Source organism: Scleropages formosus, chromosome 15 (assembly GCF_900964775.1).
Source record: "Scleropages formosus chromosome 15, fSclFor1.1, whole genome shotgun sequence".
Taxonomy (NCBI): Eukaryota; Metazoa; Chordata; class Actinopteri; order Osteoglossiformes; family Osteoglossidae; genus Scleropages; species Scleropages formosus.
Window position 1 is genome coordinate 16,631,865 of NC_041820.1, and position 11,422 is coordinate 16,643,286.

An 11,422-nucleotide genomic window follows, 5' to 3' on the forward strand; every position below is an offset into this window, starting at 1 on the left:
CCCATGTGGGACACATCAAGGGCATCACCATGTTTCCACCTTTCCAGCTGAGGATGAATGGCTCAGCAACCAACTGGAGAATACAAACTTGGCTCTTTTTAATTAGTTTCAACATATATACAATCTATATACACTCATTAACAGCAATGTGTTTCATATTTCAATCAATCACATTTTCTGCACAGAGGATTTTTTGCAAGGGCATGGCATGATAAATACAGTCTTTGACTGTAGCTCTGGGTTAGGGGCCCACTGTGCAGAGCCTTGATGGATGGGGGGGGGGCTAGTCCTCTAGTAGGATGTCCACCTCCTCCATGGGCAGACGAAGCCGCAGTTCCTTCTCCTGCATGAGGTCGAGGAACTCCTGCACGTGGTCAGGGAACAGCAGAACGGCATCCATGTAGAGGCCCTGAGCAGACACACAATCACAGTCATCATCCTAATCCTCAACTGTTAAAATCAAACAGCATTACTCATTTCAGAACGTCCAACTCACCTTTACCCAAGGGATGTTCTGCAGAGCTCTGTAAAAGATCCCTCTGCCCCTGTCGACATTCCCCTCCAGAACCTGAAGGAACCACACCGGTGAATCTCAGCGCTGTCGCCAGAGCTCACTAATGTCATGGGTGTTATACACAACACAAACACACCAGCGCTGGGTTCACTGCTAAAATATGCTGTGTACAGCAATGATATTAAGAGACCGAGGGACTCAGAGCGAATGATGGGAAGTTTACCAGGAAGTGGATGTACATCCTCCAGAGGAGGGGGCAGCGGGACCCGTGCTCGGTGGCCACTGCACTTTCGAACAGCGCTCGAATGCGGTGTTTCAGCCCAGTCTCCGGTAAAGTGGCCCGAACGTCCCCGTAACGATCACTCCTGTCAAAGGGAAAGCAGTCAGGTCGACTCTGCTGGCCTGTTCACATGGCTGGACGTCCCATTTACTGGGAACAGCGGAATTCCTGTAGCTGTACCACATCCCCTCCATCTCACCTCTGCACTGTGTCCACCAGCTCCTTCCTTTTCTGCTCAGCGCTGATGGCGAATAACCGAGGGATGGCACTTGTGGCACGACAAGTGAGGGTGTGCAGGAAGCGGCGGGCGCGGCCAGCGTTGTGGTACCTGTTCTCTGCCGACAGGTACAGCTTCCACAGGTGGGAGTTGTTAGGGAAATGGGAGAGGGCAGAGGTGAGGGCATCGCGAAGGCGGCTCAGTGGGCACGCGCTGGCAACATGCCGTAGCAACGAGGCGCGTGCCACAGAGAGTGCCTCCAGCTCCGAGTTGACCTCGCCAAGTATCTCCTCCTGATGGTCTGTGTGCCTTTCCTCCAGCCGCTCCATGGCCTGTTGGTATACTTTATCTGCGGCCTCCACACCCACGGTCAAGTACTGGAAGAGGGCGAAGCAGCCAACAAGCCCAGGCCGGCAGTTGGTTTCTTGGGCCTGCTCAAAGGTCCGCCGGGCCTTCAAGATGGACACAGGGGACACTTGGCCACTGAAGGGGGAGTACGTCCCACCTTCAGCCAGACGCGTGAGGATGTGAAGCGTGGGGGAAGCTGTTCCAGCTGTTGGCCCCACCCCCTGCTCCACCTCCAGCTGGGCATAGAGTAGGCAGAGGTCACACAGGGCACGGTCCTGTAAGCCACGGGATAGTCCCAGTGACAAGGCTGTGTCCAACACCTTCCGGGCCTCCTCCAGGTTCCCCAGCAGCCACTCCAGGTGGCCGAACTCCCTCCACAGTGCCAGGTCATTGCGGTTCTCCGCTTCCTTTAACAGCCGCTTGGCCACCTTCTTGCTCCGCTTACCTTGGGATCTCATGTGCCGCTTGTTCCTGCTGCGGACACACCGCATCACCTGAAGGGACAGGGGTGACGCGCAAGACATGGTCTCACAATTAATACAAGGGGATTCAAGCCAACAACCAGTCCAAGCCGTAGAATTTAAACTGCAGAAAACACTTGTTAGTTATCTTGGTGGAGAGTGTACATTTCTGCATTTGTTCTCAAATGACTAGGAAAATTTTGCTATAATGGAACATTATTCTTAAGCCAAACCAGGACAGTGTTCTAAACCAACCTTGATCTTCTCATACTGTATCCAGTAGAGTGAGAGCTTGGACCTCTCTGAGGCAGACAGCAGGGGCCAAAGCTGATGGAGAACATTCTGCATAAACTCCTCTCCTTGCTTGCACAAACCCACCATCCTTCTAGGTGCACCCAGGGTGGTCATATGACCCACCGGGCTGACCCCAGCCTGCCAGAGGTCAGAGCAGCTCAGAGGTCTGTCTGCATCCAGCTCCTCCACCAGTAGTGCGAGATTGTCCAGTAGGATACTCCAAGAGGGCCCGCAGGGATAGTCCATGTCACACGGAAGCCCTAGGAAACGCAGGAAGGAGCAGAGCAGCTGGAAGCGGAGCTCAGGCTTTGAGAGAAGAATCATAGAGGGTCCCACATCATCAAACAGGACCTGGGGGATGTGAAAAATTCATCAGAACTCTGCCAGTGGAGAGGTCACACAACAGGCAGAAAGAGCGTTTGCAAGTCAGGAGGATACCTGTTGATCGGGGTCCTCACAGTCCTCCTCGGACTGGCCTTTGGTCTTGTCAGGTCTCCATGGCAGCCAGTGGTTGGCCTCCCGAGAAGCCTCGACATCAAGCCAGATTCGCCACTTGGGCCAGGTTTTATCCTTCACCTCGGATCCGTCGTCTTGGTCATCATCGTCATCATCATCTGCAAAAGGGAACATTCCGCCTTTTTTATTCTGTTACATCCCTCTTACGAGTTCAAACATTAGAAAGGTGCATCTGTGATTTGAAAGTTACGTTTAATTTTCAGTCTGATATTCATACATAGCTTCGCTCTTATTGGCCAAGCTCCTGTTGCGATACTGAAACCCAGAGGAAAAACCCCTAACCTGGCTCACTGGGGATGACCCAGCCCCCTCTCTCTTGCTGGTGCATCCAGGCCTTCCAGCCCCGTGCGCCCTTCTCGCCAATCCGTGGCTCCCCGCTGTCCCAGAAGGGCTCGAAGAACTCCACCTGTATATTTCAGATGCAACTCAGTCTCCACACAATACCAGTGTCTTCTCCTGCAACAGCGGAGCCTCAAATACCACTGAGGAAAGTACAAGCTTAGCTGCAGCACATTGTGGGAGGAAGCCATCCCACCAGGACCTTCTCATCACCTGTCTCTGGAGGGCGGCTGTGTAGGAAAACTCATCCCCCACCTTGCTCTAAAAGTTCGCCTCAGCTTCATGTGCAGATACAAAAAAGGACCAGGACTGACAGTTATCCTTGCTGTAGAGCTCATATGAGTGTTCGTTTCTCTTCAGATGGTGGGATTGTTCATTCGCTGTCAATCCCCCACCCTAGTTCCATGTATTCTTCTGAAAGATGCGTTTCAGAACAAAAAACCTGCAGACAATTAGCTCTGGAAGGAACTAAAAGCACAATGTGTAGAAAAACAGGAAACTGTCGGTCACAGACTTGAGTATGGAGCCTGGAGATAAAGTAGGGATTTAATGAGAAATGTCTCACATTGAGTTACAAGGTAATGAATGCAAATTGAGTCTTTGACATGCAAAGAGAAGAGGGAAAAACTCCATTATTGGAGCGGTTATGCACAGCCACACTGTGTCAATTAGAGCCAGTGGTTTGGCAGGGAAAAGAACAAAGGGCAAACATGGCATTACAAGTGCCTACGGTGTCACAACAGTCACTGCGATGCTGACAACAAACACGGAAGCCACGATGTAACGGCCACGCCTGTCTGTCACACCTTGTCCTTCTCTTTAAACGTGGTCAGCACGGCTTTCATAGAGTAACCAACCTTGCCTTCGCCAGTTTGGGAAGAAAAGCCATAAAGGCGGCTCGGGGGGGTGTCGAATCCTCGTTAAACCACCCATGCATTTAAACACACTGCCAAGTTTCCACACCACCCACTGCCCTAAGGTCACTATTTCGCTCATGGAATCGAAAGGCTCAGGGGTAACGATGGGACCCAGGGGACTTTGGACTGCGGAGACATGCAGGTACAGCTTTAGCTCGTTTTCACCGTGCTGTCTTGTGGCTTTCCTGTGAATCCAGCCAAATGACCAGTGAGCACCAAAGCTGGGATTTGTGGAAAGAGGTGTTTCCAATCTGGGGGTCTCTTGAGGGTCATACCTGCTGCTTTGTGTGCATCTCCTTTACGCTGTCAGGCTTGAAGAAGGTGAAGTCAAGCATGGCCTGGAAGAGCGCGATTGCTTTCTCTGAATGTCCCGCCTGTCTGAGGAAGTGGCACTGTTGTAGGAAGATGACTGCAGGGCAGACGGGAGGGAAATTAAAAGGATCTGTCAACACAGACTCATCTGCTCGAGACACAGGTTCAGTTTAGTTTTCCCACTATGGCCTGGGGATAAACTGACCTGCGAGGTCTGCGCAAACAGGCAGCCTCTCAGGGAGGGTGGCTGCAGCCAGGCCCTTGGCTGCTCTAGAAGTTTCCATGCTGAAATCTCAGATCCATAACAGAGTCCATTTCTGCAATTAAATTACCTGCAGAGATAATGCTGTACTCCGAAATGAAATCTTAACAAACCGTATCTTCAGAGGACAGATGATGGCCGTGCATCGTAATTATTTTAATGTTCTGACAGAGGCTCTTACATTAAAAATGAGCTTTAATTTCCTGTCCCACTCATAAAGAGCACGACTCGGACTGCGTGAACAACAATCCGAACACTAGGTGGCGCTTGTATCCATTCTTAAACGCCACGAAGCAAATAAATGGACTCTGGGATGGTTCCAGTTCGACCCTGGGGCCACTCTGATATTCAAAGCATGAGATGTTGGTACTGCAATGGTACTGCAGTAATACTGCAATGGTACTCCCAGCCAGCAGTACCAAATCCATCCTGGAAAAAAAACACATATTTCCACAACGCAACCGATAAATGACACCAGATTCAAGAACCTCAAAATTAAAGCAAACCCCAAGAAGCTTAAACCTTTTTCCAAACTGTCCACATGAATTTCCCACAGAAAGGTGACATTAAATTGACACTGCTCCTGGTGACAGGGATGTCCGGCAGGACAGGCGCACGATGAGGAGAGCCGTCAATCCGCCCCTGAACCAAATACACTCAGCAGGGCAGATGACACTGCCGGTGAAGGAATATCTCCTGATCCTGATGTTTAGCCTGCTGGTAGACACACACTGTGCAGCACAATAACTGTGTGCGTTATGATGCAATATCCTGACTGCTGCTATAAATGCTCCTTGTTACACTTTACCATCTCCATTTTCACTCATTTACATTACATTCATTCATTTAGCTGATGTTCCTCTCAAAAGCAACTTACAACGTTAATCTATTTACAAGTATTTAAAGTTAGCTGTGTAACTTTACAAGAGCAATTCAGGGTAAGTACCGTGTCACCGTGCCACCCACTACACCTCACTACCAGCTACCCCATACTCTTTCTACCACTGTAGGCAGCACACATTCCATCAACCCAACTAGCCTTTAATAGGTTTCTGTGTACCGTTAGAATAAATGTACAACTAAATGCATTCTCTACAAGCAGGTTTACAATGTTGATGAGTCTCAACACTGCCTCCTAGTGGCCACACAGGGTTAGAAGGGCACAACACACTTACCCAGCATGGCTTCCTCGGTGCCAGGCAGGGCAGGATGGGACACCAAGGCACCGTCCTGCACGGACGCCAACGTGCTTAGGCACTTGCCATAGACGCCATTGACCTTGGAGACAGTGAGCGTGCTGAACTGGCCTTGGATGAAGAGCAGATAGGCCCTCCAGAGCTCTGCGTTGTTGGGGTGCAGGAAGACCAACTGCCTCCACTCGCGAAGCAGTGCAGCTGGATCCCACAGCTCCCGACCCAGGTCCAATCGTGCCAGCTTCAGTTCCACACTGCCCGGGTTGCTTTCCAGCGCCCTCTCCAGGATGGCCATCTTTTTTTCCAGTGTCATCTTCAGGGACTTTTTACATCTATCTACATCACCCTCAGAACCTGAGAAGGGGCTTGGACCAGCAGTCAGCTCATCCTGGACAAGGGAAGAGGAAAACATGGAGACAAAAAGATGAGACTCCACTGCACCTACTACCCACGGTCACACTGCAGCAGTGCTGAGTAAACAGGAAAATGAAGGGCTACCTGGAAATGCACAAACTCCAACCACGTGGGTATGTCAGATGGATTCTCACGCAACCTGCGGTTGAAGTCTTCCACTCTTGCAGCCATCAGAGCCGTGCTGCTGCTACCACCCCTTGACGTGACAGCAGAGCCCTCCTCTTTCTGCAGGCCTGGCTCCTGCCGACCTTTACCCTGCAGCCACAATGAGGTAGAAGAGTCGTACACCCCCAAGGGGTTGACTGCAGAGGGGACCTGGGGGGTGTCAGCACTGCCCTCCTCCTCCAGGCACTGAGGAACAGGAATGAAACGGACGGCAGTCAAGTTTGGCCCTGATCCACGGGAGCCAGTCACCACCGACAGGTCCACAGTGTTCAGCAACTGCTGGCAACTCCGCGAGAAGTAACGCTCTGACGTCCTGTCCCCTCGCTTCTTCTCTGAGGTCTTGGTATCGGTCCAGGTCACGGCCTGGGTCGCGGGGTCTAGTCCCAAAGAGGAATTTCCCTTGCGCTTGTACCTGTTTGAAAATCACACAGAGCAAAGTGAGAGTAGGCCCAGAGCAAGGGGCCCTCAGCAACTACCCTAACCCTCTGTGCCCAGGGCATTCGCAGAACAGCCTCTCCACTAATTTCTGCTGACAAAAAGTGTCCAGCACTACAAAGTCAAAGAGGAGATATGAGCCCTGCTCTCTGCAACTAACACCAGAAGCTCGACTGTTGGTGAAAAATACTTTGCAAACAAGATGGAGGGAGGACTGCAAGGCACTGAGGGATCCTGCACTCCGCTGTCATAAGGTGTGCAGACATCCATCGTCCAATCAGCACACACTGATGGTTTCCCACAAGTACGACCTTGGAATAAATACGATTTTGCCTGGACTGTGGCCAGTGGTCCCCCTGCAGCTTCTACACTGAACCGACAGAAAGAACAGCCTGCTCCGTCACAGTCAGCTGATGCGAAAAGACATAAGCACTGTCAACCTGCTGCTAGGGATCAGATCTTTCATGCAGAAATGTCTCTACTGTTCCTCTGTGGGAGGACATCACCCAAACCAAGCAGAATGTGGGGGTTTATCATTATCTTTTATGTAGCGGGTATCTTTGTGCAACAAAACAAAGGCCAATGGACCCTGGCAAAGGGAGCACAAAGGCAATGGTGGGAGATGAGAGGATGCCTCTGATGCTCAGAAGATGGTTGAAAATGCCTGTTTCATTGGCCAAATGCCAATGACCAGTTAAGCATAAACTGAAATGTTTAACAAAACATGGAACAATTTATGGAGTCTTTCAGTTGCGCAGTTAGGGTTGCAGTCAACACAGGGGTTACCTGGGGATGTCTCCTCGGTACAGTGACTTGTACTCCCAGTTAGCAGAATCAGCCTTCTTATCGATGCAGAACGGGCGGTCCGTGGGGGCAGTTAGGTCATCGAGCCAGATGAAGGAACCCTGGGTTGAAACTTTTTCTTCACGGCTGCACAAGGGACCCAAGGCACACAGACCTCTTCAGCACAATCACATAAAACACATTTATACGCCATTCAGTCCAGTTTCTCAATCAAGAGACCAGCAGGTCTTTAGGTTCATCCAAGAGCTGTAATGCACCTTCAAAGCACCATCTTTCTACTCCCACATATTTATTGTCGTTTCATGCGGTTTCTATACCGTTTTAAACACTCTAAGTGCTACAGTTTCCTAATAATAAGAAATGTTTTTTTCATTACAGATGAATATACAATCTGATTACACCTTAATGGGTTAAAAAAATAATATGTGGCCCATACACAGCATAGTATAACCCTCAAAGAAGATATACCACAGAGAAAGTATCAGTTCCAATGAAGTAAAGTACGAAGGTCCTGAGAGGGTGGTTAACAGGCCAGATACCCCAAAGAGCCATACAGGGGGAGGACCAGGCATTACATGTCCTTCCATCTGAAGGCCCTTTCCATCCAGTGTTGCGGAAGCACAGTCATTAACTCCCGCAGCGCACTTGAAGAGCTAAAGACTGTCAGCGTAGTTGGCGGCAGGGATGAAAATCACACTAAGAGAGGAGGGAAGCAGACAGGCTGCAGCTGTAGTCCCCCCCTCTCACCTGCACTGACACACACTGGAGACCGTATCAGACCACTCCTCTGTCCTCTTCTTGAAGAACTACCTGCAGACTCCTCACCCAACAGAACAGCACATCTAATGTCATATCATGTTAATCAGAAATGCTGAAGTCTCCACGGCAAGCCTTGAATATTTGAAGCAAGAGAACATGTCTAGTGGAAAGTACACTGTGGTATCTTACAGGGAGATCACAGTCTTCCCAGAGGCTCCTCCTACCTTGCAGTGTCAGCTTCCTGTTTGACGAGATCACTAGGATACACGGTGTCTGACTCAGAGCCGCTGCCCTCCGCATGCTCCCCATGCTTTGTCTTGTGCTTTTTGTGCTTCTTCTTCTTTTCCTTCTTTCTCCTTTTCTTATGACTGTAGTCATTCTCCTCGTCCTCTTTTAGCTTTTTTAAAGTGGGAACACTGCAAGAGAATTAGGCACATCTGTGTAAAATTGTAAAGCACTTACGGCCAAGGCTTGGGGGACAGATGGGAAGAAACTCACAACTGCTTCAAATTGTGGTGAAAAAGTAACAGTGGAGATTCCTAATCTGTACTAGACAGATTGGAGCTGGTGTGAATTCCAGCCTGAAGATTTACAAGCCCTTCAACTGGACAGGGCAAGAAGGACAAGCAAGACATATCAAACCCCAAATAACCCATTTTTACCCTGTCTCTGAGTCCTCTTGTCTCTCAGGCAAAATCCTGTCCTGGACATGCTGGTGGATAGTAAGGGCATCATCTGAGCAGAAACTCCTATTGCTCAGCCAGTCCAGCTCTGCAGGCAGGAAGAAGAACAGCAAATCAATTGCAATTAGCTCTCGAGGCCTTTTAAGTCACAGATTTATCAGACCGGGGGACAGCTGTTCTGAAACACACAGCAGTTTATGTCCATTCACAACTGCAGCAGGATCCAAGAAGCTGTCAGATGAAGTACATTAACTGTTTTCATTCTGAAATGGACCAAAATCAACATGATTCATTACCATAAAGCTGCCTACTGTAAAGGCTGTGGTCATTTCTCACTGCTATCCCAACACGCACATTTATTTCAACATTTCCAAACCTGCTGATCAGTGAAGCTGTATGTTTGGATGTCGGGCACCAGGTCCATTATAAAATGCAGTCATTATGCTGTACTTTGATTATATGCTGCACACCAGCTGAAACAAGTGAATAAGGTTCTGTGAAGCAACAGGGTGGTACAGAAGTTAAAGAATCACACAGGTTGCAGGTTCACACACAGGCTTGAGCCATACTGCGCTCCACATCTCTGGCGTAGACTGCTGAGTCTATAAAAACATTTCTATTTTAGACATTTTGACACAAGTAAAACCGCTGAGGAAGTTACAGAACTCTGTATCACTGCAATTTCTACAGTAAAAAAAAAAAAAAAAAAAAAAAAAAAAGCAGTATGAAAAGACAAAATTGTAAATTATTCTAGATAAATCACCAGTAACTGAACCTGTTCATAGATATGATTTAAAAATAAAAAAAAAAATTGCTATCTTTATTTTTCCACACTTGTTGCTATTCAGATGATAGATATTAAAGCTGATATTTGAAGTTTAAATAAAGGCCCTTTAAATAATAATAAAGAACATGATGAATAAATAATAAAGAATATTGTTTCAGTAGTTTAGTAAGAAGGCAGGATCATTTGGGAGAATCCAAGCATCACATGTTCTGTGTACTACAGATATTCATATATAATATACCTAATTATATGGTTCATATATTTTTATACTTTTACTATTATTTTTTAATGATGTAGGGTGTCATAGTTTACCAAAACCCAGGTGCCTACTTCTATAACAACCTTCAACTGCTCAGGTTCTTGACATCTGAGTCAGATAGCGCGCGCGCGAACGCGCACGCGCAGAGAGACAGACAGACAGACACACAGCTACACTGTTTCACAGTAATACATACTGATTCACACCACCCAGTGAGTACACAGGCGCGGGTACACTGTTTTACACCAACACACGTTACAGACACAGGAGAGAGAGCGCTACAGCACTTTCAATGACAGTATCTCTACACTGCAGCTCATTAGTAGCGAACCCCTGGAGCCCCTGAACTTCAAACAGTCATTATTATAACGACACTTTTTATCGCGGAAAACAAAACCCGAGTCAGATGATTCGTCCTCGCCTCGAAGTGAATTGACCTGCACGTGTGCACTTGACTTAAACTTCCTTCAAAACGTCGTTCAACAAAAAAAAAAAAAAAAAGCAGAGTACGTGGCTACACAGCTTTCTCTATGTAGCCACCGAGCACAGACCTTTGGCTTTTTCGCTGGCTGAGCTCGTTGCTGAAACACTCGAAAAAGCTGGAAAAAGCGCCATCCTTTGCTCCGGGTCTCCACCTGTAAACAGTCGCAGCAATTTGACGTCACTCGAAATCGACGGAGAGACATCCGGTTGTCTGTAGATACTAAAAATGCTAGCTCTGACATCGTAAATGTGCTTCTGTAAAATGACTTTTCACTGCAAAAACAAAAAAAAAAAAAAAACCATGCATCATGTTTTTTTGTAAATGTCATGTACTGAATGAATCTGCTTATCTTTTAGCTTAGGGACTGCAAATTTATCGGCTCTTTCTCTGACCACGCACTCCTTATTAGGCAGGAGGAGGAAGAAGTAACATTATGATCGTGTGCTCTAGTTAGTAAGCACGCTACAGCTGCGTAACGGTTATTATGATTTCGTATTCTTGCTCCTTTCTACACACGGCATGCAGTTCTTTTGTATTTCTGTTTGCAGTTAATCATTTTGCAGATTCGCACTTCCCGAAAATTCATATTTACAGCCGCAGAGAAAGAGTTTAAAATAGACGCACGATCTATTTCTACTCTAGGGGTAAGGCAGTGTAAATAGATATTAAGTATAATAACATGTGTACTTATGCTTTAGTAGTTTGCTGCTGAAAGTACAAATACGGAATTTGTATCGCATAAAAGTACACATGTATACCCACGCCAATTAACTAATTTACGTGTATTTATTTAGAACGATACATAGAACACGGAGCTTCGAATTAATTCAGCAGTGAAATAATGCAGTGATCATGCTGATGTCAGGTTTAGCGACAATTCTTAAAAACCTGTTTCTGAAAGTGCGTATATGTGTCATCCAGACAAAGCACACAGAAAATACTTGTTAAAACTTGGTTTTATTTATTGCACGTTCGGAGT

The 11,422-nt window shown here is 47.6% G+C and overlaps 1 protein-coding gene across 2 annotated transcripts; it reads right to left on the minus strand.

The window, feature by feature from the left end:
* Nucleotides 1–93: 93 nt before the first annotated feature.
* On the minus strand, nt 94–10,613 carry nrde2 (NRDE-2, necessary for RNA interference, domain containing). 2 transcript variants are annotated; one of them, XM_018727279.1, is made up of 15 exons: nt 10,511–10,613; nt 8,893–9,001; nt 8,455–8,646; nt 7,454–7,597; nt 6,152–6,644; nt 5,636–6,041; nt 4,162–4,295; nt 2,913–3,036; nt 2,553–2,728; nt 2,238–2,465; nt 2,076–2,147; nt 994–1,853; nt 738–879; nt 497–568; nt 94–409 (listed from the first exon to the last, which is right to left on the minus strand). In XM_018727279.1, exons 1-15 carry the CDS (start codon nt 10,572–10,574, stop codon nt 284–286), a joined length of 3,342 nt encoding a protein of 1,113 aa, XP_018582795.1. In that variant the 5' UTR covers nt 10,575–10,613; the 3' UTR covers nt 94–283. The 2 variants fall into 2 exon arrangements, with proteins under 2 accessions (XP_018582795.1, XP_018582794.1); XM_018727278.1 differs by having other exon boundaries at nt 2,076–2,465.
* Between the last annotated feature and the right edge of the window lie 809 nt (nt 10,614–11,422).

Excerpts from the sequence above, each read along its gene's own strand:
- nrde2 (XM_018727278.1), bottom strand. The coding sequence starts at position 10,574 with ATGGCGCTTTTTCCAGCTTTTTCGAGTGTTTCAGCAACGAGCTCAGCC. Across the intron at positions 880-993 it reads CTGGTGGACACAGTGCAGAG|GAGTGATCGTTACGGGGACG; the intron begins GTGAGATGGAGG and ends TCCCTTTGACAG. Across the intron at positions 410-496 it reads AGAACATCCCTTGGGTAAAG|GGCCTCTACATGGATGCCGT; the intron begins GTGAGTTGGACG and ends GTGTCTGCTCAG.